The 21,269-nt window shown below is 36.9% G+C and overlaps 1 protein-coding gene across 7 annotated transcripts in view; it reads right to left on the minus strand.

The window, feature by feature from the left end:
• The window catches only part of KAT6B (lysine acetyltransferase 6B), a 190,277-nt gene that overhangs the window by 41,918 nt on the left and 127,090 nt on the right, over window positions 1-21,269 (minus strand). For 3 of the 7 annotated variants that reach the window (XM_060642398.3, XM_060642397.3, XM_060642396.3), the window contains exons 5-11: window positions 14,180-14,295; window positions 13,850-13,931; window positions 11,301-11,433; window positions 7,624-8,555; window positions 6,481-6,602; window positions 4,763-4,878; window positions 2,833-2,974 (exon numbers count right to left, since the gene is read on the minus strand). In XM_060642398.3, coding sequence (XP_060498381.3) covers window positions 2,833-2,974; window positions 4,763-4,878; window positions 6,481-6,602; window positions 7,624-8,555; window positions 11,301-11,433; window positions 13,850-13,931; window positions 14,180-14,295 — 1,643 coding nt within the window. Of the gene's footprint in view, window positions 1-2,832; window positions 2,975-4,762; window positions 4,879-6,480; window positions 6,603-7,623; window positions 8,556-11,300; window positions 11,434-13,849; window positions 13,932-14,179; window positions 14,296-16,351; window positions 16,727-21,269 lie in introns of those variants that run through there. The other 4 variants (XM_060642402.3, XM_060642403.3, XM_060642400.3 and 1 more) reach the window with 4 other exon arrangements.

Raw genomic sequence — 21,269 nt, forward strand, 5'->3', positions numbered from 1 at the left:
AATTTAAGTTAGCTTAAATTTCTCTTTAAGCTACCTGAAGAGAGCCAAAAGCACCAGTGAAAGAGTCATTTTTAATTGTAATGTACTGCAAGTAAAAAATGATCAGGCATGTCTTCTCTGTTTGAAAGAAGTAAATCTGAATTAAAGAAATGTCAACACATCAAAATACTGCTCAAGGAAGTTAAACTTTACATTGTTTTCAAAAGGACTTCATGTAAAAATGAAATAAATGAACAGTATTATTCTGATTCCTCAGAAGTGTAGATTAGCAAAAGAGGATTCCATTTTGGTTTTATCCCAAGCATCATTTTAAATATAATTGGAAGAGATCAAATTTCTATGTTGGGAATACTTACTGAGAAAGTGAGATGAATTTCAACCTACAATAAGTACCATGATTACAGTCTACTTGTCTTCAAAATAAAAGAATCAAGCTGTGATACTGATAGTTATAGACAGGAGGCTAGGCACAGATGCCAATTTCTTTGATCAAATGTAGTTACATGTTGAAAACCAAAAGCACAGCAGATTCAAGAATTTCCCTAGCACTATTCTTAGGGGAAATGGATATTTGCTAACCAGAGCTCTGTAACAATGAACTTGACCATTCTCCAGTCTCCTGTGGACCATACAGGTTCTCATATTGCACAAATTATTTTTAGACTTCATATAACTATTTCCCTTGGATGAAACCTAGGTCCCACACATAGCAACATAATCAAATATGGGCAACAGATACAGAGGATACAATTCTCTCTTTAATTAAAGGAAGTTTTTATGTATTTGAGAGTATGGTCCTTTTGGAAATGATAGGACATTACAAAAAGGAAAGACAGAGATGTATGTGTCCATGAAGCAGAAAAACAGAGAGAGGACGATGCTGAAGCAAATTCTTATCAGCTGTGTAAGGTCTAATATCCATGCTTTAAAGAGGGATAAAGACAAGAAAATAGGAATTTATGATTACTCTTCATTTATTTTATAAGTTACTTAGGAAACTGCTAAGAGAAAAGTTTCCTACATGCTGTTCTCTAAGTATTAACTCGGATTCTACACTAGAGATCTTGGCACAGATAATCCAATTCCTTCAAATATTTTTATGTATAAATTTTACTAATTGGCTTTTCATTTTTCCCCTCTCATCTTGGCTATGGTTCAAAAGCACCTGCCCTGAAATAGCAGACCATTCTTAACAGCCTAACGAGACTGGAAGACTCTCCTAGGATTTATGAGAGCTTCAACCCCACAAGCAGATTCATACTAATTTACTTAACAGTTACTTAAAATGAACATAGCTCTGTTGACTCAGTTAGGTGGGGCTGACTAAGTAGCATCCCAAGACTACGCAACTTGCATTCAGATCTCCCTTTAGCCCAGGGGTCCTCAATGGGAGTGATTTTGACTCCCAAGGGACAGTGGCTATGTCTGGAGGAAATTTTGCTTGTTACAACTGGAAGCAATGTGCTGCTACTGGCATTTAGTATAGAGGCCAGGGATGCTACTAAACACCCAACAATGCACAGGGTGCCCCTACATCAAAGAATTATTTAGGCTGAAAAGTGTATTGTGCCCAGGCTGAGAAACCCTCTGCCTACCCTTTATTAAGAACTACTATATTATTAAATCTTCCCAGCAACAATACCCTTCCTTCCTTTAGGCTTATCAAAAGAGCCTGATATAACAAGGAAGAGGGTCTTTAAAAAACGCTAAGGTGCAGCTCGAGTTACTGTGTTCTCTGATCAGCCTTTGGAACAAGTAGTGGGCCCTGTCTTGTCTGCGAGAGGTAGTTTAGACAATAAGAGAAACCTATGTGTGACTCTTCCCAATATTAAATATATGCAAGACATTACAGACCAGAACTAAAGTGAAATGTGGGGCAGGATAATAAATTTCAGTCGGAACAACTCAAAAATAGAGAAACCTAAGGAAAAAGTGTATTTCAGAGAAAAAAAAGACATCACGTCTATGTAAGGAAGGCTTGTTCTGAGCACCCATGCATGAAAACAATGCACCAAGATGGGTAACAGAAGAAAATAAGACAGGGCAATGGAAGTGCTCAACTGGAGAAACGAGAATAAAGGAGAGAATTAAGGATCCCTGAGAACAGGTAATAACACAAAAGAGAGGCATGGTCTCCTCAAGGCACAAGTGACACAGCTCAACTGGATCCTTGAAACTGACAACAGAATATGATTAAACAATGAAACGGTATACAGGCAAAGACCTTTGCTACTAAATCAATTCTGAAAACACAAAATGTCTTTAAGAACCCACAATGACAGACACGTGGCCACAAGGGGTTCCTGTGAACAGCAGATTTCTCCAGGGGTGGCCATCTCTCCAGATGAGGGGGGCAGTCCCAACATCTGCTGGGGTCTCACCAAAAGGATTATCCACTCTGCCAAGAAATGGATGGAAACACAGGTGGTTGTGTACTGAGGAGATATGTACAGCTGCTCAATTCCCTAGAAGAGTGAGCACCTGCCAGACATTGGCTGGAGCTGCTGAACAAAGCTAATTTCTCCTGCCAAAGAAAGTAGAATTTACAAAGAGCTGAGAAGATCATAAATTCACTGGTGAATATATCTGGTGCAGACAGGGATTTGGGAGAAGACAAAAAAGTTAATGTGATGAAGTAGGAATTCATCATCAATCTAAATGGTTGCTCAATATGGTTAAACATTCCAAAACATGGAGATATTTTACAGAGCAGTCTGAATTTGAATGCTGAAATCGAATATACTGTGTACCTTCTAGAAACAAATCAGTACATAATCAACAACTGTAAGTACTAGGTTTCACAAGCTGAGTTTTTTATTTACACATGCTTACCTCAAATACTGAAAGGTCTTTCCTTCGGTAAATTTCATTTGCTGGAGGATGAAACCATCCACATTTCTTTGAGTGTCTTAACAAAATATTTTTACTTTTCATATATTTAAGACAGAATTCACACAGGTAAAGCTTTGGTAATCTGTTAAAATTTTAAAATCAAAGAATCTATCAGGTTGATTATACTGTTCAGGGAAAAAAATATTAAACATCGTTCAATTTTCTCCAAATCATAATAAGACTCTACAACAGTATTTGAAAGAAATCGTTTCAAAAGAAGAAAAAAAAAAGAAAGCCAGTAGTAAAGAGAATGTACAAACCTTACATTTTTTTTCAGTAAAATAATATTTGCTGCCATTATTTTGTGAACAAATAATTTGTTTCCTTAGAAATGTCATACAAACAGACAGGTTTTTAGACTTGGAACCACTACTCGGAAAAGTGACAATAAAGATGGCCTCTTGTCAGATAACCATGCACATTTTTCAAATTTCAGATTTCATGTCATAGTTTCAACAGTATATATGGTCAGTGGTGTAACTGTAATAGTCTTTTACCCGGAGGAAAGTGAATTCATTATTTTAAAAAATGATTTATAAGGCAGAGAAGTCCTGGAATTTAATTGTTAAAATTTCCATTTATGGATATAGTTGTTATCATAAATATATATGACAATAAATGTAGAAAAATCAAAAAGATTTTAGTTTCTACCAATTCCACTGACTCTGAATAACATTACACAGATTTCTCACCCATGATGACTTTTTCTCCACCTTTAAAATTGTAACATTTTTAATGTGTGCCCGATCACATTTAAACACATTGCTAGTATTGTAAGAAAATGTTTAGAAGCACTTTCTAGGTCTTTGGGGTATAGGAAAGGATAGAATGATTTGGGGGAAAATTAGCTACAGACTCAGATAATAGTAACTTCAAATCTTGGAGTTATATACAAATTTTACTCAAAGCTCTCAGAACATATGACTTATGATTATCCATAGAAATTAAAGCTCCTAAGTATTTTTTAAAAAAATTGTTCAAGAACACCTAGGCAAGTGATATAAGCTGGAAAGAGAAACCAAGACTCCTGAATCTTACTCTGCCACTGAACTTCTAAAAACACCCTCCTCATTTTCTCTAGTAGATGACGGGTTAGCCACCCATCAGGTAGAGAAAAGGACAAGATCTATTCTAGAAGAAAAGCAAGTTTGAGATTACCAGAAACTTTGCAGGCTAAAACATTTGATACTATTAAAGTGTATCCTGATGTATCAGAAGGAAGAAATCTGTTCACAAGATACCCACTTTTAGATATATTAGTTCAAGACAATTTCACAGCTAATCTTAAATCAAGACAAAAGAAGACTCTAATATCACTATTTTCTCTTCATTTTTAACAAGTTAGTCACAAATAGTTCTAAAAGATCTGGGGAAAGGTCTCTTAAGGCTACCCACGACCACCTACTTTCTTTGATTTTTCATTCTTCTGCTACATTTCTGTAAAAAACTTGAAAACAAAATGTCAGAAATCAGAGAGAAAACTAACAAGCCTAATTAGGAAAATGAAAAGGGCAACTGAGAAGAAACTACCAAGTATTTTACAATGGCTAGGTTTTTTCCTCCTTATTTGGTTTCAAACACAAAGAACAGTTGTCCAATTAACCAGAGAGAAAGCATGGTCTTAAAAGCTAAAAGGAAAAATTTACAATGCCTGTGTAACAAAGGAGTGGAAGGAGTTTACATAGAACAGTGAATACTAGTATAAAACGATGCTGGCACAAAGTAATAGTCTTGGACTTGGAAGCACTTGGATTCGACGATCTAAATTTATGTCCTAAAAAAATCATCTAATTCTTGCTTTAGAACTGAGTATTCCCATTCCTCACATACATGACATTAAAGTTATAGACCTTCCAGGATATTCCATTACCTTGCATATTCCTGTGGGTAAGGCGAGGAGTACCAGGTTTGGATTTCATATTTCCCGAATTCTATTACAGAAGGGTACCGGCCACAGTCTTCCACCCCACTTTCACACTCTATTTTCTGTCAGAGAAAAAGAAAAGGAAGGAAATAAAATACATGTATTAGAAGAGAATTTATTCACTTACATTTTGGTTCTTTCACTAGTGGATATGAAAACCTATCAAGAACAGAACACTAATCTTAATTGTGAATTTTCAGGTTGTTGAAAACACATCATAGGGCCTTGTAAAATAATAAATTCAGTGTAAGATTCATATACAAACAAACAAATACCCTAAGAAACAGTATTACCAAGACAGGAAATGAGTACAAAGGTAAATACATAAAAATGTCTATTGAACTGAATTTCATGATCTGGTACAATGTATTATAACTGAGTAAATTATAAGATGACATGGCTGTTACACACTCTTACAGTTCCTCCATGAGCACTGTTCCTCCATGAACTACCAGTGATCCCAAAATTGTGAAATCACAATCCTAAGATTGTGAAAGTCTGCATTTTAATATCCATCTCCTTTACTCCCCTCACTCCAAGCACGAGGTTAAGAACTTTGCCTTCCTGATTCACTGTGTTATTCCCAGTGTCTAGCACAGTGCCTGATACAGACAAGAAATGTTCTTGAATGAAATGCCGGTGTTACTGTGTTGGAAAGAAAGGAAGGGCTTAAATGTTTACATGTTTCAGATAATGGCCTGTTGTTGTTCATCATGTCTACCTATGAATGCCAGGAGTAGGCTGGAAATTTGATAATATTTAAGGACTTCACATCTCAAAGACTGGGAGAATTTTTGACATTTATCCTAGCCAAATGAAAACAATTACAAAGCATACTGAAGGAGCAGAATGAGGAATGGAAGTATCCAATAGCCCCTTAAATAAGAAACCATCAGAAGTATTTAGCCCAAGTGGCTGCTACGAAAAATAAAGCTTAAGAGACTACTGCTATCCCCCTCCCCCCAGAAAAAAGAAAGTGAGGTGGGTTAGGTAGGATAGGGAGTCGCTTTGTGAATAGTTTGCCAAAGAAACTAAATGTGGTCTACTGACATAAAAAATTCATACTTCATTATAAATCTGTTTTTGGGAAGTCCCAAAGCCTTACCTTTCAATGTTTTGGTGACAATAAACTAACTAGAGTTACTCTTTTAAGTGGGAACATTTAAATAAATTACTGGACAATGAAACTAAAAGTGATTATAGCTGATCATGCAACAAAATATTGCCTTAATCAATGCCAAAGTGTTAAAATTACAAGACATTTTTCATATGGCTGACCATCTGTGTTGGAAGATGGACTGGTAAATTTAAACGTGATGTTCTTCTTTTTAACCATTTAAAACTATTTTCTAAATTTCAGCAAAAATAATCAGAAATCTAGTCCTTCACACCTAGAAGCACCTTCCCAAATCTGCCTCAGCTGCTGTTACCTTTTGTGAGACCAGCTGAGCCCTTATCAACTTTTGAGAGTACAGAAAACTCTACAGAGCCACTGCTTTTGAACCTATATCTTCTTCCACAAAAACCATCATGATAATAGTTAAAGGACCACAAAGGATTTTGAGGGGGATTTTCTATCAAATCAAAGCAGTAATTTCATAATGGTCATCTATGTAAAACTCACATATTATCCTTGTTGCTATAATGTGGTATCCTGGCCTTACCTCCCAAGAAAGTTCCTGGGCCTGCTTAAAAACATCCAAGTCCTCTTCAGTAACGGTATCCTTGTTTCCAAGCACATTTATATCTGTACTTTCTTGTTTGATGCTTATTTTGATTTCAGTATCTGTCATGTAAAACCAGCAGAAAGCGTATTCACTGACTTGAATCATGAATAACCACCATATATTACCAAAATGGCACCAAATTAGCATAGCGGGCAAATAGGGATTGTTTTTAAGCTTTAGAAGCTTTCATATCCAAGCACTGCTCAAAGATCCAGCAGTGCCCTTTCCCTGCTGGACCCAAATTTTTATCTGAATTACCACTGTCATCTGTTTATAGTTTCAATAAATAAATGAGGGAAAGTAAAAGTAACACAAAGCAAAATCATATTTTTCAACTGAGATCAGAAATTACATCAATGTCTCATTATAGAATTCCCATTACCCCTTTTGAGATTAAAAAAAAAAAATATATCAACCACGTTGTCGAAATGACACATTTTTGTTTTTTGTTTTATAAAGGGTAGCAAATGTAACGGGCCAATTTGTTCAAGGAAATCATGAAATCAGTTTTCTCCCTACTGTGACTACACACACAGACACACTCTCACCCAAAAGCACACTTCACAGGATCACAGATCAGGCGTTGTTGAGAAGGAAGCAGGATGAACTTTGTCATGAGAAAGCAATGGAGCAGAGGGAGCTGAAATGAGCAGCTGAACCCACCCCAACCCCCCCCACCCCCCTGCCGTGGGAAGCGCTGACAGCGTGTGCAGGCAGCGCTGGGGCTGAGGAGGTGGGCATAGCAAAGTGCGTGGCAGAAGCATGACAGTGGCTACTCATGCGGGACTACAAAGCCATAAGCAACACTATGAAGGCATCTGGGGGTCCTAGTGTCACTACAGATGGAAATAAATAATAAAAGGTGGGAGAGTATTAGTTGGAAAAAAACCAAGATTTTGGAGGTTTAGTCAGCATTAGAAAAAGGTCAAAGTTTCACTGCTTCTGTATGAAAGTGAAGTGAGAACAAGAGAAATAGCTAAGACCTATGTGACAAATAGGAATTGATTGATTTATTGTTTTCGGGGTTGGGGAGAAAGGGACGGGACGCAGGTTTGGTTGGAGCTTTGACCTTTTGCTTACCATCATCCTGATCAGGTTTAATCCTTCCGTCTGTCAAGCTCCCCTTCCCTGGTGAGGGGGTCCCCATCTGAGGGGTCACTTTATATTTTAATCTGCCTAGCATCCTGTGCTTTTTAAGGAAAGTTGTTCGCTTGAAGTGAGCAATTGCTTTAAAAATACGTCCTCTAGCCATCCCCCAGCTAGAGGAGGAGGAGTGAGCAAGAAACCTACTTCTAATATCTCGTTTTCCAAAGAAATGGGCTTTAGATTTTGCCGTGGAAGATAATTCAGATTTACGACGCATACGTTTGGGTGGTGCATAACTTGGGTGTCCCTTTTTTCGAGACTGTCCCTGAGTGGTATAGATATGAGAAAGTCCATCAAAGAGTGCCTTCAGCTGGCTGTTATTAGTAAGACTGCTAAAGGAGGGCACACTGGACTGGCTGGAAGAACTCTGGGGAGAGGTAGAAGAGGCGGAAGTGCTGGACTTTTGTGAACTGGGGCTCTGACCGGAGATGGGGGTTGGGGGTGGAAGTGAAGAAGGTGGAGGTTTTAGCTTTTGTGTGGTACCTGTAGCCAACACATGAGAAGTGCATGACTGTTTCTGAGAGACCTTTTTCCTTGGACGGTAGTGCTTTGAAAAGTCTATTATTTCACCTCGTGATCTGCGACCATCAGGTGATGGTGTAAAAAACTTAGTAAGGCCATCAATGAGCCCTTTGGTTTTCTTGTTAACTTTAAGTGTAGAGGCAGAAATGTAGGTGGAGGTGGTGGTGATTTTGGTGGTGGCACCAGGCCGAGTGAGGTCTGTAACAGCCAATCTGCTGCTTGAGTCCTTCCCAGATGCAGCATGACCAGATGAAGGTGTGGTACAGACTTTAGTCTTTTGACCCCTACCAGGTGACCCCCTTCCTGTGAATGCATTCATGGATCCTTCATCACTGGTTACAGACCTAGGCAAAAATTTAGAGAATAGTATCAGCATTTAATAATAGAATTATAAAGGTATCGAAAACAAATTTATAGCAACTAGATGCATTCATTGTGCTTAAACTTAAGAAGCTGGACTGCAACCCTAAGAACTATTTTTGTGTGTGTGCCTCCACCGAGATGTTTGTAGAAACAAGTAGCAGCCGCCACATTTGCATGTCATGATTCTCCCAGGACCCATCCAAGAGGCACTGGAAGAAGCCATGTGGACCCAAGGGCAATAGGAGTAAGAAAAGTTTTGAAGAGACTAAAATAACACAAATGCCTTCATTATACTTAAATAAAAAAGTTACCCCTTGTGTAGTCACAAATAATTATGGTTTCCTACGTCTTTTAATAAGTCGTATTATCTAGAAGTGAAAGAATAAGCTTATCTAATCAGAAGCAATTTTAACTCAATTGGAAAATTTATATATAAATAGAATTTGGGTAGGTCTATAAATTAGTAACTTTTTTTTTTTTTAAGAAAATGTTAAAGAAAGCTTCTTCCTCTGGGCAGTTTATGCTTAGGATGATAACATAACCAATAATACTCTCTAAGTAGAGGAGACGATTAATTACAGCATAAAATATTGCTGAGAAAAGGACAACAATAGCAAAAACTGAAGAAATGATTAAAGAAAAGCTACAGCGGGTCAGACATGGCATGGAAAGTCTGGTGAAGAAGCAGCACATTTACCATGGTCATTATCAGATACTTGGCATCAGAATCTCTGTACGCTATTTCAGTTCATTTGACGCTGGTTCTGCCATACAGCTGTGTGGTCAACATGGACCAGAGGTCACTCCACTACCACAGCTGCTTAGAGGAACAGCAGCTGCCTGCCTTCACCTCAGGCTAGGGCTTGGAAAGCTACCCATTTTGCAGCAGAATTTTATACAATAGAAACATTTGCATGTGAATTATGGTAGTGCTGGGGCCCAAGAATGCACTTTCAAAATTATCAATTTAGCTGAAGGCTCATAATGAAGAAATGGAAGCCTGAAAATGATATGATATCAAATTATAAAAATATCTTAATTACAAACAGAAGAGCACATTTTAGTGGTCATCTTGCACATTAATGATGAATTTCAGCAGTCGGCTCAAGTGGATTCTGGTGCAGAACGACAGGGTGAGCCACCGGGCTCATCTGAGGCAGCTCTGCGGCCAGGAGCTTTGCCCGACACCATTGATAGAGCCAAATCGGGTTAACGCTGGAGATCTCACTGGAGATCTTGTGTCACAGGAAGGGTTACCAATAAACAGTCATCCAAGCTAAAATGTTTCACATTACAATACCGCATTTGGACTGTATCTGGAATCGATTGCCCAGAAAGGATAATATGCTTATAAAGCATGTAAAAAGGAAAACTCCCTAGACTGTCTTAAAAATTCCTAAGCTCAAAGGACAATTTTGGACAAACAAAAAGTTAGGACTGGTGCCAGATGCAATTTTCAGCTGTGTCCTTTGTTTAGAAAGTTTATATCCTAATTTGGTTTTTTTAATTGGGCCCTAAGGATACAGTCCCATTTTGAGAACAATGCTTACACAGGATGAATGCAAAAACATATAAATTCTACTTCAAATGATGCTAATATGAAAGATTTTATTCATAAATGTTTCATGTGTGCCTCTAGAAATTAACAAAAATTCCATTTAAATATGTCCACCAGTTAAAAGGGCTTTCACAGAAAACTCTATTCATTGTTCTATTTCTCCTCTGGGAGACAGAGGTGCAGGAGAATATTGTTTTTCTGAGAGCAGGTAAGGTAGTGAAGTGCTTCAGATCAAATTAGGGGGAAGAGTAACAAGTAAGATAACTGGTGTTTGCTCACAGTGTGTGCAGAGCATCTATTCATTTCTACATCACAATGACCCTTTCACTAAAGCCTAAAGAGACTGGAGAAGGTCTTATTGATAGAACTACTTCAGATATGCAACTCTGCTGATTTCATTTATTAACACCTTATTTGATGTTGAAAGCCAATTCTATATTCGAAGGTTAAAAAAACACATCCACTTCTCCCCTTATCTTTTCTCTACTTCTCTAAGTAACTCTGGTTGAATGTTCCACTGGGCTTTAATGGCAACTACATGGCAACAGGTTAGTAGATTATCATAGTAGATGTGCAGGCCACTGCGAACATATTATTTCATCTGTATATCTGAACACATGTGCACATACTGAATGGTTCTAACTCTTTGTGTGCAAACACGAGGAGAGTCATTTATAGGTTTCTTGGAAACTCCTATTTCATACAAGGGATCTTAAATGTTGTAATACTAAATTAGCACCAGAAAAGAGAAGTCGTGTTTCTAAAAAGCTATCTGGAGTGACAAGAGATTCACTATAGATGTGAACAAATCCCTCTCTTGTTTTAAAATCCCCACAAAAATATTTATGTGATTAAGCTCTTCTAATGCTCAGCCAGTAATAAAGTAGGCAGAATGATTCTTTCCAATTCTTACATTCTGCTTCCATCTTGCTGCTTGAAAAATGTCACTTATCATCACAGATACTGCCAACAGAAGATCCCCAAATGCCAATTGTAATTAAAAATGTTATTTTCAAAAAATTTCCACAGCTATGCAAAAAGAGCACTATTCCTTGTCCCTTGAGTTTCTAAAACGATGCTAAAAAGATAATAGAATCTGAGGGGGTTACAATCGCCTGTATTTTAAAGCATAAGATAAAAGATTTCTTTTGATAAGATCTCAACCTACAACAATCGTTGCTTTAATTTATTTTTCGGTCGTCCAATGGGTTTTGCATATCGTCGTTTTATTTGTGCAGCTTTCTCATGAAGTAGTTTTCTTCCCTTTTTCTTTGGTCTGCAGACTTGGCAAATCCACATCCCTGAATTAATATATATATGAGAAAAGTATTTTAATGTTTCATTTTAGGAGAGATATTAAATATAAACTGCAGTGGAAATAAGCTGTCCAAGGATATATGCCTGTATGCAGAACTTTACTCTAGAACGTAGATATTCCCTTTTGTCATTCTCCTCAGGAAGCCTTCATTAAAGGTCACTCCCCCCACCCCCGCCCCTGCCCCAACCAGGGTCAAGGTGGTGAGAACAGAGGGCTGTCCCTATCTCAGAACCCTTCTATGAGGCTTTCTGCAACATGTCACCAAACCTCCCTCCACCACATAAACACACATGAAAACCCGATCCTGCCGGATATTAGATATCTTTTGATTAGAGGGAGATGTTTTTAAGTTAATTGGTTTTTAGAATCTCTGGGAAAAAGGAATTTATTTTATTTCTTTCTGGAAATCTTCCACGCTTAAAAAAAAAATCAGTATAAAATATAACTTTTAATTAAAAAAAAATTTTTAAGGACTCTGAAGCTACAAGAATTAAAACTATACATCTGGTATAGAGAAACAGGTCACTGGATAAGAATTTTTATACCAAAACAACTGAAACCTATAGAAGTTTAGCCTATCAAAAAGGTCATATTTCAAGTCAGTGAGGAAAGGATGAAATGACTCAGTGAAGTGGTGACAGAACAAATAACCATCTATATGGAAGGAAAAGAATTATTTCTTATCCTTTATAAAAATAAATTCTAGGCAGATGAATATTATGACAAAATTAAATGTTACCAAGTACCAGGAAAAATATGTGGTTATTTATTTAATTTAAGCATGACTGGCGTTTAAGACTGAAGCCATAAAGAAAAAGATTCATGGACTGGACTATATAAAAATATAAAGAACTTCTACAAATCAGTAAGAAAAGGTTAAAACCCCAACAGAAAAATGATTAATGGGTAAAAACAAGCATTTTACAATGATATACAAATAGCTAATAATCAAACATAAAATATGTTCAATGTCATTACTTAAAAAAAGAATCAGACCTTTTTTCTATTGTATCAAATTGGTACAAATTGTAAATAATACCACTGTATTTCATCAAGAATGAGACACTATGGACTATAAAATGCATCTGATTTTTTATAAAATGTGTCTCAGACTCAATGAAATAGAGTAATGGTAAGTGTTGGTTACAATACAGGGAAACAGATATTCTCACACACTGGTGGTCTGTCTGAAAACTGATAGAACCTTTCATGTACACAGCTTTTGATCCAGCAATTCCTCCCCTAGGAATTTATCTTAAGGAAATAATTGTGGATAGAAAAAATTGAAAACATTTGTAATATCCACCATTGGGGGTTAAGTAACTTATGATTTGTTTATACATGGTGTTGCAAAATCAAATATGTTCAGGAGCCACCCAACTGAAGCAAGCTGGAATTCAAGACAAGAGGGAGTAGTGAGATTGGGGCAACATGCATACTCCACCTAAAGGAAGCAAATTCAAAATTTTAAAAATATTGTATCAGCTCACCTGTAATGCCTTTAAAGAAGACTTCAAAATATATGTATATGTATATGTATATGTATATGTATATGTATATGTATATGTACCAACAAAGTATAACTGTGGCCCATAGTCAACAGGTTTGCTACCCCAGATCTATACTATGGAGTTCTATGCACTCATTGAAAACTGTGTTTAGGAGAACATTTAATGATGTCAGGATGTTAGAATCTTATAAAGATGGAAAAAACAAAAGATTACAAAAACATGTATAAAATGTTCTGTTTCTTTTTAAAGGTGTGTAGCGAGCTGAGAGGGAATTCCTAATGGACTGTTCTTTTTATTCTGCTCTGCCACTCTGTATTTACTAAATCTTTCACAATAAAAATGAATAAATTTTGTAATATGGCAGTTATTTTTAATGTTTAATATATTATAAAATGATGAAAGGAGACTGAGACAGAGACAAAAGTCCATATTCCATATGGATATACCCATATAAAATAGTTCCGATGCTCATGTTCAAATTATCAACTAATGGCCAAGAAAATGGGGGTAGCTCATTTCGTAGGAATTTGGAGACATCATTACAACCATTATGGAAAATAGGTGATTTCTCACCTCTGAGCATGGTACTGAATAACATGGAGAGTGTTTGAAACTTCTGACCTACCTAATCTAAATTGATCCTAATAAGGGAATGGTTTTGGGAAAGGAATGGTCTCTTTCTTACCCTTGTGCTTGAATTAGAGTCTTTATTACATTACCCATAAACTAAATGCTTTTACACTTCTCTGCTCACAACATGTGCCAAACCCACAAGTATAAGAAGGTGGAAGGGATGAAAAAGTGCTTAAGGAATCTGTATCCCTCTGAGCTGGACAAGGCTAATGAGTATGTAATAAAACACATTTTTACTATGTTTTAAAAGTTCACCTTTTGGCATTCTGGAAAGTGGGGGGTCACAGCACTCCATATGGAATCCTCTATCACAGGAGTCACAAAAAAGCATATTATCCTGTAAGATAACATATTAGAGAGTCGTTGAGACTGAAACCAACTAACTGTAAAAGGCCACAAATTCTCTTATTATCTGCTTAACAGTAATTAAATATAACGAAGGGGTACCATGATCCCTGCTGAAACTTGAAATCACGTGTATTTAAATCTTCAAATAGAAAATAGCAACTGTCTACAAGAATGACAAACCTTAACACTGAGAGCTAGCAATTTACCTGGAGATGGACTACTGAAAGCCATACTTACTGCATTTTTGCCTTGGATTCTACATGCACTGCATGTCTTGCACTCGATGCACTGCCACCTTAAGGCCTTTACATTTGTTGTTAATTCAGGACAAAATTTCAAACAGGATGGGTGTCCTACAAGAATAAAAAGCAAATTGCTTTATGGGAATGGTGCTTTAGATTTTTTTAAACTCCCATTCCCTCATTGTTCATAGATAGTGATAATGCCAGTTAAAGACCTAAAGAACTGGAAAATACAAAAAGATCAGAGAATCCAAATGATACTTCCCTCTCTGCCTTTTTTCCCCTGTATGTAACTGAGTGATTATACAAATGATTCCTTAAGAGAAATTTGGCAAATTTATACCAGGTTCCAATCAAAAGTCTTGGAGAACTTGAAGATAACATGCTCAAATCATGTTCTCATTCCCGTGCCTTCTGTTAACCTCTTGCCCTGGCCCTCCTCATCAGCCACCAATGACCCAAAGTTTGCTGGTGTGCTGGATGGTGAGAGGAGTTACGGAAGTTCAAATAATTCCTGCTCTGCATACTGGAATCATAAAACTTAAAATGACAGCTAAGTAAAATGGGCAGCTTAATAATACAACTATAAATGCCAAAAAAAAAAAATAATAATAATAATAATAAACCAACAGTATACAGAGAATACCCCATTGCTGGGATATGGAAAGAAGATACTATTGCCATCTTGCCCCTGGTCCTTGAACTTAAATTCTGAAAGTAGAAGCAGAAATTGTGAATCTGAGAGTTAAGAAGTTGGAAGATCCACGTCAAATGGAATATGCCAAGAAGAACACCCTCAGCAGGTTTCCCCCATTTTTCTGAGTGCTCACCTTTTCCACACAGTTTTGGGCACACTTTATCTAGCAGCACTCACTTCACAGAGCAAAACTCGAGACCCTAAGCAGCAACACCATTCGAGGAAGCCACCCAACCTACACTGAGTAATAGATTCCTCCAAAAGGCTTGGGAGTGTGAGCCTAGTCTCTTTGGAAGGGAGTTCAGTTTAAAATGTGATGGTCTTTTATCACATAAACCTGAGATCCCTAAACCTGATTTTATTTTTTCTAAATCTGGTCTTAAAATAGTAAGAACATTAGTAAATCCCATGTGAAAGAACTTATAACCAAGCTGCAAAAGAAACCTGAGGGTAATAAAAAAAGCAGATTCTGCAATTTCAAAACTGTTTTATAATTTCCTGACTTTGGCAGGCTCATTGTTTAAATATGTTTTTTGGGTTGCTGCCAAAAAGGTCCTCCTCCCTAAAGCTTAACAGGTGCTTCATAAAATTCCACCCACTAGGAGATTTGGCTTTTTGAAGTAAAAACATTCAAAATCAATCATCAATACCGTTAATAAAAGCACACTATTCCTGAGCTAAAAAAAAAAAAAAAAAAATTCTAAACATCTGTATTTAAGATGTTGAGCAAATAAAATGTTGTCATAGGATTACAAACTCAGGCTTCAGAGACACCCAGGCAGATGCATTTAACCTATGACACCATTCTTTTAGAAGGGTTCCTCTCATTCAAACGAGTACAGGGGGAGGAAGTTTAAATATATAAAAATGGTATCAATCACCTCTTTCTGCTCAGGAATAGCAAACAAAGACAGCTTGCTTGCCTACTTTAAGAAGTGTACTCTGAAAGGAGAGGGGAGAGATCTACTTTGATCAGGGTTCTCCCTCACCCCCCCCCCCATATAGTTATGGGGGTAAGAACTCAAGTTTTAAAGAACAGCAATTTAAATTCCACGCTTAAAATGGGTCCCATCAGCTTAAAAGTATACCATTTACTTCTTTTCCCCCCCTTTTTATTACTTCCTGTAAGTCATACATCACCAGCACATATGACCTCAATTTCATGCACTGAATTTCTCTACATTTAAATCTGCTTTTGTACCTTAGCTTAATATCCAGTAACTAAGGTAATTCACATCTTATTTTAGTTTACTACTTATTCTCACCAAGATCCTATGGAAAATACTTTTTAATAATTACACATTTTAAAAATTAAAGGATTTCAGCCACTGTCAATCAAGAGCAAGGAATATTCCTCCTCTTATTGCTTTCTCTCACTTTAAGCACTATTATATCTCAAAACTACCATTTAAGCTACCCTGTCAAATTCTAAAATCTTCAGCCTATCTTCCCTTTAGGCAGCAATCTTACCTTTATTTAGCTCAAGAGAATTGGCCATAGATCCCTTCCAGCTCTAAATTTCTATGATTCTGTAAAGGATGCTGAGGGATGAAGAAACATTTCCATTTTATTTTCTCACGGCCACTTTAAATTAACACAAAAGACTGTAACTGAGCTTGAAACACCACTACACAATTATAGTAATTAGATAAAGGACAAAAAATGCTATTGATAATGAAATTCCTTACCTCCTATTTACCCATTCCAAAAACTCAACAATTCCCTCTAAAATGTAAGTTCCCTCTGCTCACACAATTCATAGTTGTTTGTCTTTTTGGAGTTTGTTTTGTGATGTGCAGTCAACCAGATTTGAAAGAATAATGTGTATTTATTCACTCATTCTTTCTTATTATGAATACATATGAAGCATAGTCGCTTACAGCAGTTTTATCTAGCAAAACCAAAGGAATACTGTTTAAAATTAAAAAAATACCAATGAAACCGCAAACCAGTAAAAATAATTTTTGGAGGAAGTAAAAACTTTTTCTCTGTGGGAGAAAAAAAACTATGGGCTTTGTAGTAGACAGAATAATGCCCCCCAAAGATGTCTATGCTGTAATCCCTATATAACCTGTAAATATATTCCCTGACACAGTAAACAGAACTTTGCAGATATGACTAAGGGTACAGGTCTGGAGATGAGGAAATTATTCTGGGTTATATGTGTAGGCCCAATCTAATAAGAAGTACTTAAAAACAGAAGCATCTTTTCCAGACTAACCCAGACGGGTTAGTAAAATGAGATGATAAAAGGAAGATGTGAAAGACTCCACCCAGTTTTGCTAGCTTTGAAGATGGAAGAAAGGGGAGACCAGAAGCCAAGAAATATGGGTGGCCTTTTGAAGCAGGGAATGTCATTCACCTAACAGCCAACAACAAAATGGGGATCTTGGTACAGCTAACGTACACAATGGTGAAAAACAGAGTTTTGAGTGTGCCTGGCTAGCTCAGTTGGTAGAGTATATGACTCTAGGTCATGGGGTTGTGAGTTCAAGCCCCATGTTGGACAGAAAGTTTACTAAAAAAATAATAAAATCTTAAAACAAAACAAAACAACAAGAAAACCCTGAGAGCTTTCCCCCCGAAGGTCAGGAAGAAGACAAGAATGTCCACTCTCACCCCTTTTATTCAACAGAGTCCTGGAAGTCCTAGCCATAGCAATCAGATAAGAAAAAGGAATAAAAGGCATCCAAATTGGTAAGGAAACAGTAAAACTTTCACTATTTGTAGATGACATGGTACTATATATAGAAGCCTCAAAAGATTCTATGAAAAAACAACTAGTCCTGATAAATGAATTCAGTAAGGTCGAAAGATACAAAATCAGTGTACAGAAATCCGTTGCATTTCTTTTTTTGTTAATGTTTATTTACTTATTTTGAGAGAGATAGACAGACAGACAGAATCCCAAGCTGTCTCCACACGGTCAGTGCAGACATGTGGGGCTTGAACCCACAAACCATGAGATCATGACCTGAACGGAAATCAAGAGTCGAACACTTCACCAACTGAGCCACCCAGGTGCCCCCGAAATCTGCTGCATTTCTATCCACTAATAATGAAGCAGAATAAAGAGAAACTGAGAAAACAATCTCATTTACAATTGCATCAAAAATAATAAAATACCTAGGAATAAACTTAACCAAGAAAAGTGAAAGACTTTACACTGCATACTATAAAACACTGATGAAAGAAATTTAAGATGATGCAGAGAAATGGAAAGACGTTCATGCCCACAGGTTGGATGAACAAATATTGTTAAAATGTCCATACTCCCCTAAGTAATCTACAGATTTAACCTAACCCTAATCCCTAACAAAATACCAGTAGTATTTTTCACAGAACTAGAATAAACAACCCTAAAATTTGTATGAAAACAAAAAAGACTCTGAATAGTGAAAGCAATCTTGAAAAAGAAAAACAAAGCAGGAGGTATGAAAATTTCAGATTTCACATTATACTACAAAGCTGTAGTAATCAAAACAATATGGTACTGGCACAAAAATGGACATAGATCAATGGAACAGAATAAAAAGCCTGAAACAAACTCATGATTATATGGTCAATTAATCTTTGACAAAGAAGGCAAGAACATGCAATAGGAAAAAAGATAGTCTCTTCAACAAATGGTGCTGGGAAAACTAGACAGCTACATGCAAAAGAATGTAGCTGAACCACTTTCTATTACATCATTGACAAAAATAAACTCAAAATGGACTAAGGACCTAAATGTGAGACCTGAAATCATAAAAATCCTAGAATAAAGCACAGACAGTACTTTCTCTGACACTGTCTGTAGCAATATTTTTCTAGATATGTGTCCTGAGGCAAGGAAAATAATTGCAAAATTAAACTAGTGGAACTACATCAAAATAAAAAGATTCTGCATAGTGAAGGAAATAATCAATAAAACTAAAAGGCAACTTACTGAATGGAAAAAGATATTTGCAAATGACATAACCGATTAAGGGTTAGTGTCCAAAATATATAAAGAGCTGATACAACTGAACACTCAACAAACAGATAATCCAATAAAAAATGGGCAGAAGACACCAATAGACAATTCTCTAAAGAAGACATAGAGATGGTCAGCAGACACATGAAAAAATGCTCATCATCACTTATCAGAGAAATGCAAATCTAAACTATGATGAGTTACCACTTCACACCTGTCAGAATGGCTAAAATGAAAAACACAAGAAACAACAAATGTTGGCAAAGATGTGGACAAAAAGGAATTCTTGTGCATTGTTGGTGGGAATGCAAACTGGTGCAGCCACTGTGGAAAACATTATGGAGGTTCCCAAAAAAGTTAAAAATAGAATTATCATATGATCCAGTCATCGCAATACTGGGTATTTACCCAAAGAATCAAAAACACTAATTTGAAAGGATATATGCACCCCAATGTTTATAGCAGCATTATTTACAATAGCCAAATTATGGAGGCAGCCCAAGCGACCATTGATAGATGAATGGATAAAGATGTGGTGTGTGTGTGTGTGTGTGTGTGTGTGTGTGTGTGTATGAGAGAATATTATTCAGCCATAAAAAAGAATTAAATCTTGGCATTTGCAATGACATGAATGAATCTAGAGATTATAATGTTAAGTGAAATAAGTCAGTCGGAGAAAGACAAATACTATGATTTCATTCATATGTGGAATTTAAGAAACAAAACAAAGGGGGGAAAAAAGACAAACCAAGAATCAGACTCTTAACTATCTAGAGAACAAACAGAAGGTTATCAGAAGGGAGGTGAGTGGGGGGATGGGTGAAGGGGATTAAGAGTACACTTACCTTGATAGAGCACTGAGTAATATTTAAAATTGTTGAATCACTATATTGTACACCTGAAACTAATATAACACTGTACATTAACTAAACTGGAATTAAAATAATATATTATATATATGCACACACACACATATACACACATATAGACAAGTATTTGTTGAAAGAAAGAAAGAAAGGGAAAGAAAAGAAAAGAAAAGAAAAGAAAGGGAGGGAGGGAGGGAGGGAGAGGAAGGAAGGAAGGAAGGAAGGAAGAAAAAGAAAGAAAGAAAGAAAGAAAGAAAGAAAGAAAGAAAGAAAGAAAGAAAGAAAGAAAAAGAAAGAAAGAAAGAAAGAAAAAGAAAGAAAGAAAGAAAGAAAGAAAGAAAGAAAGAAAGAAAGAAAGAAAGAAAGAAAACGAACAGACAGACAGACGGGGCGCCTGGGTGGCTCAGTTGGTTGAGCATCCGACTTCAGCTTCAGGTCATGATCTCACGGTTCAGGGGTTTGAGCCCCGCATCGGGTTCTGTGCTGACAGCTCAGAGCCTGGAGCCTGCTTCTAATTGTGTGTCTTCCTCTTTCTCTGTCCCTCTCCCCCTCACACTGTCTCTTTCTCTCAAAAATAAATAAACGTTAAAAAAAATTTAAAAAGAAAGAAAGGAAGGAAGGAAGAAAAAGAAAATGGGGGTCTTGGTCCTAGAAACAAACCCAAGGAAATGAATTCCGTCAACAACTTTGTGGTAATTTGTTACAGCACCAATGGAAAACTAATAAACACTCTGACACTGGGACCCTCGGACTGGCTATCTGATCAACCATCTGTCCATCTGAGACAGGGTGAGGACAAGACAGGCATAGTCTAGCAGGAAAGAGACACATTAAATAAGAATTAAAACTAATATGTGACAATGGGCAGCTCAGAGATATAGGCGAATCTAGCAGGTTAGAAGAACACCTTCCTACAGAAGAGACCCATAGGATGAATGGGATTAGATGGGACCAGTTGAGGGGCAAGGTGGGAGAAGCCAGAATGTGCTGAGGGACAGGGGAACATGGCACACTCACAAAAGAAAGGTTCAACAGAACTAGTGTGCACAATATACGGGGTGGGGGTAGTGATGCAAAATAGGTCGAACAGGAGCCCAATCTGAAGAGGATTTGGGGACTATATTAAAGAATTTGGATTTTTCCTAAGGGTAATTGGTAGCCACTAAATCTGTGAATAGATTTAAAGTTTAAAACTTTCACTTAGCCTTGCAGCATGGAAAATAGATGAGGAGGGGAAAGAGAGTCAAGATTATATTTAGGTTATTATAATAGCAGATCTGAGCGGGTTTGGTGGGAGTGTGTGGATTTACTGAGGATGTGTAATATAAATTAGGACACAGAATCCATGTATTTTCAGCGATTCCTTCGTGTGAGAATAGAACACAGGATGGCTTGTGGAACTGACTGAATAGCCATTCGCTGAAATGGGAAATCCCTGAGGAGAAGAAAGAAGTCAGTTTGCTGAGATTTCTGTTGTTATCGTAGTGTTTATTGTTTTGGGGTGGCAGGGGCACTGCAAGGTTGATAGCCTGTTTGGGATACTTAACTCTGCAAAGCCTACAGGGCA

The sequence above is a fragment of the Panthera onca genome, chromosome D2, assembly GCF_046562875.1.
Source record: "Panthera onca isolate mPanOnc1 chromosome D2, mPanOnc1 haplotype 2, whole genome shotgun sequence".
Taxonomy (NCBI): domain Eukaryota; kingdom Metazoa; phylum Chordata; class Mammalia; order Carnivora; family Felidae; genus Panthera; species Panthera onca.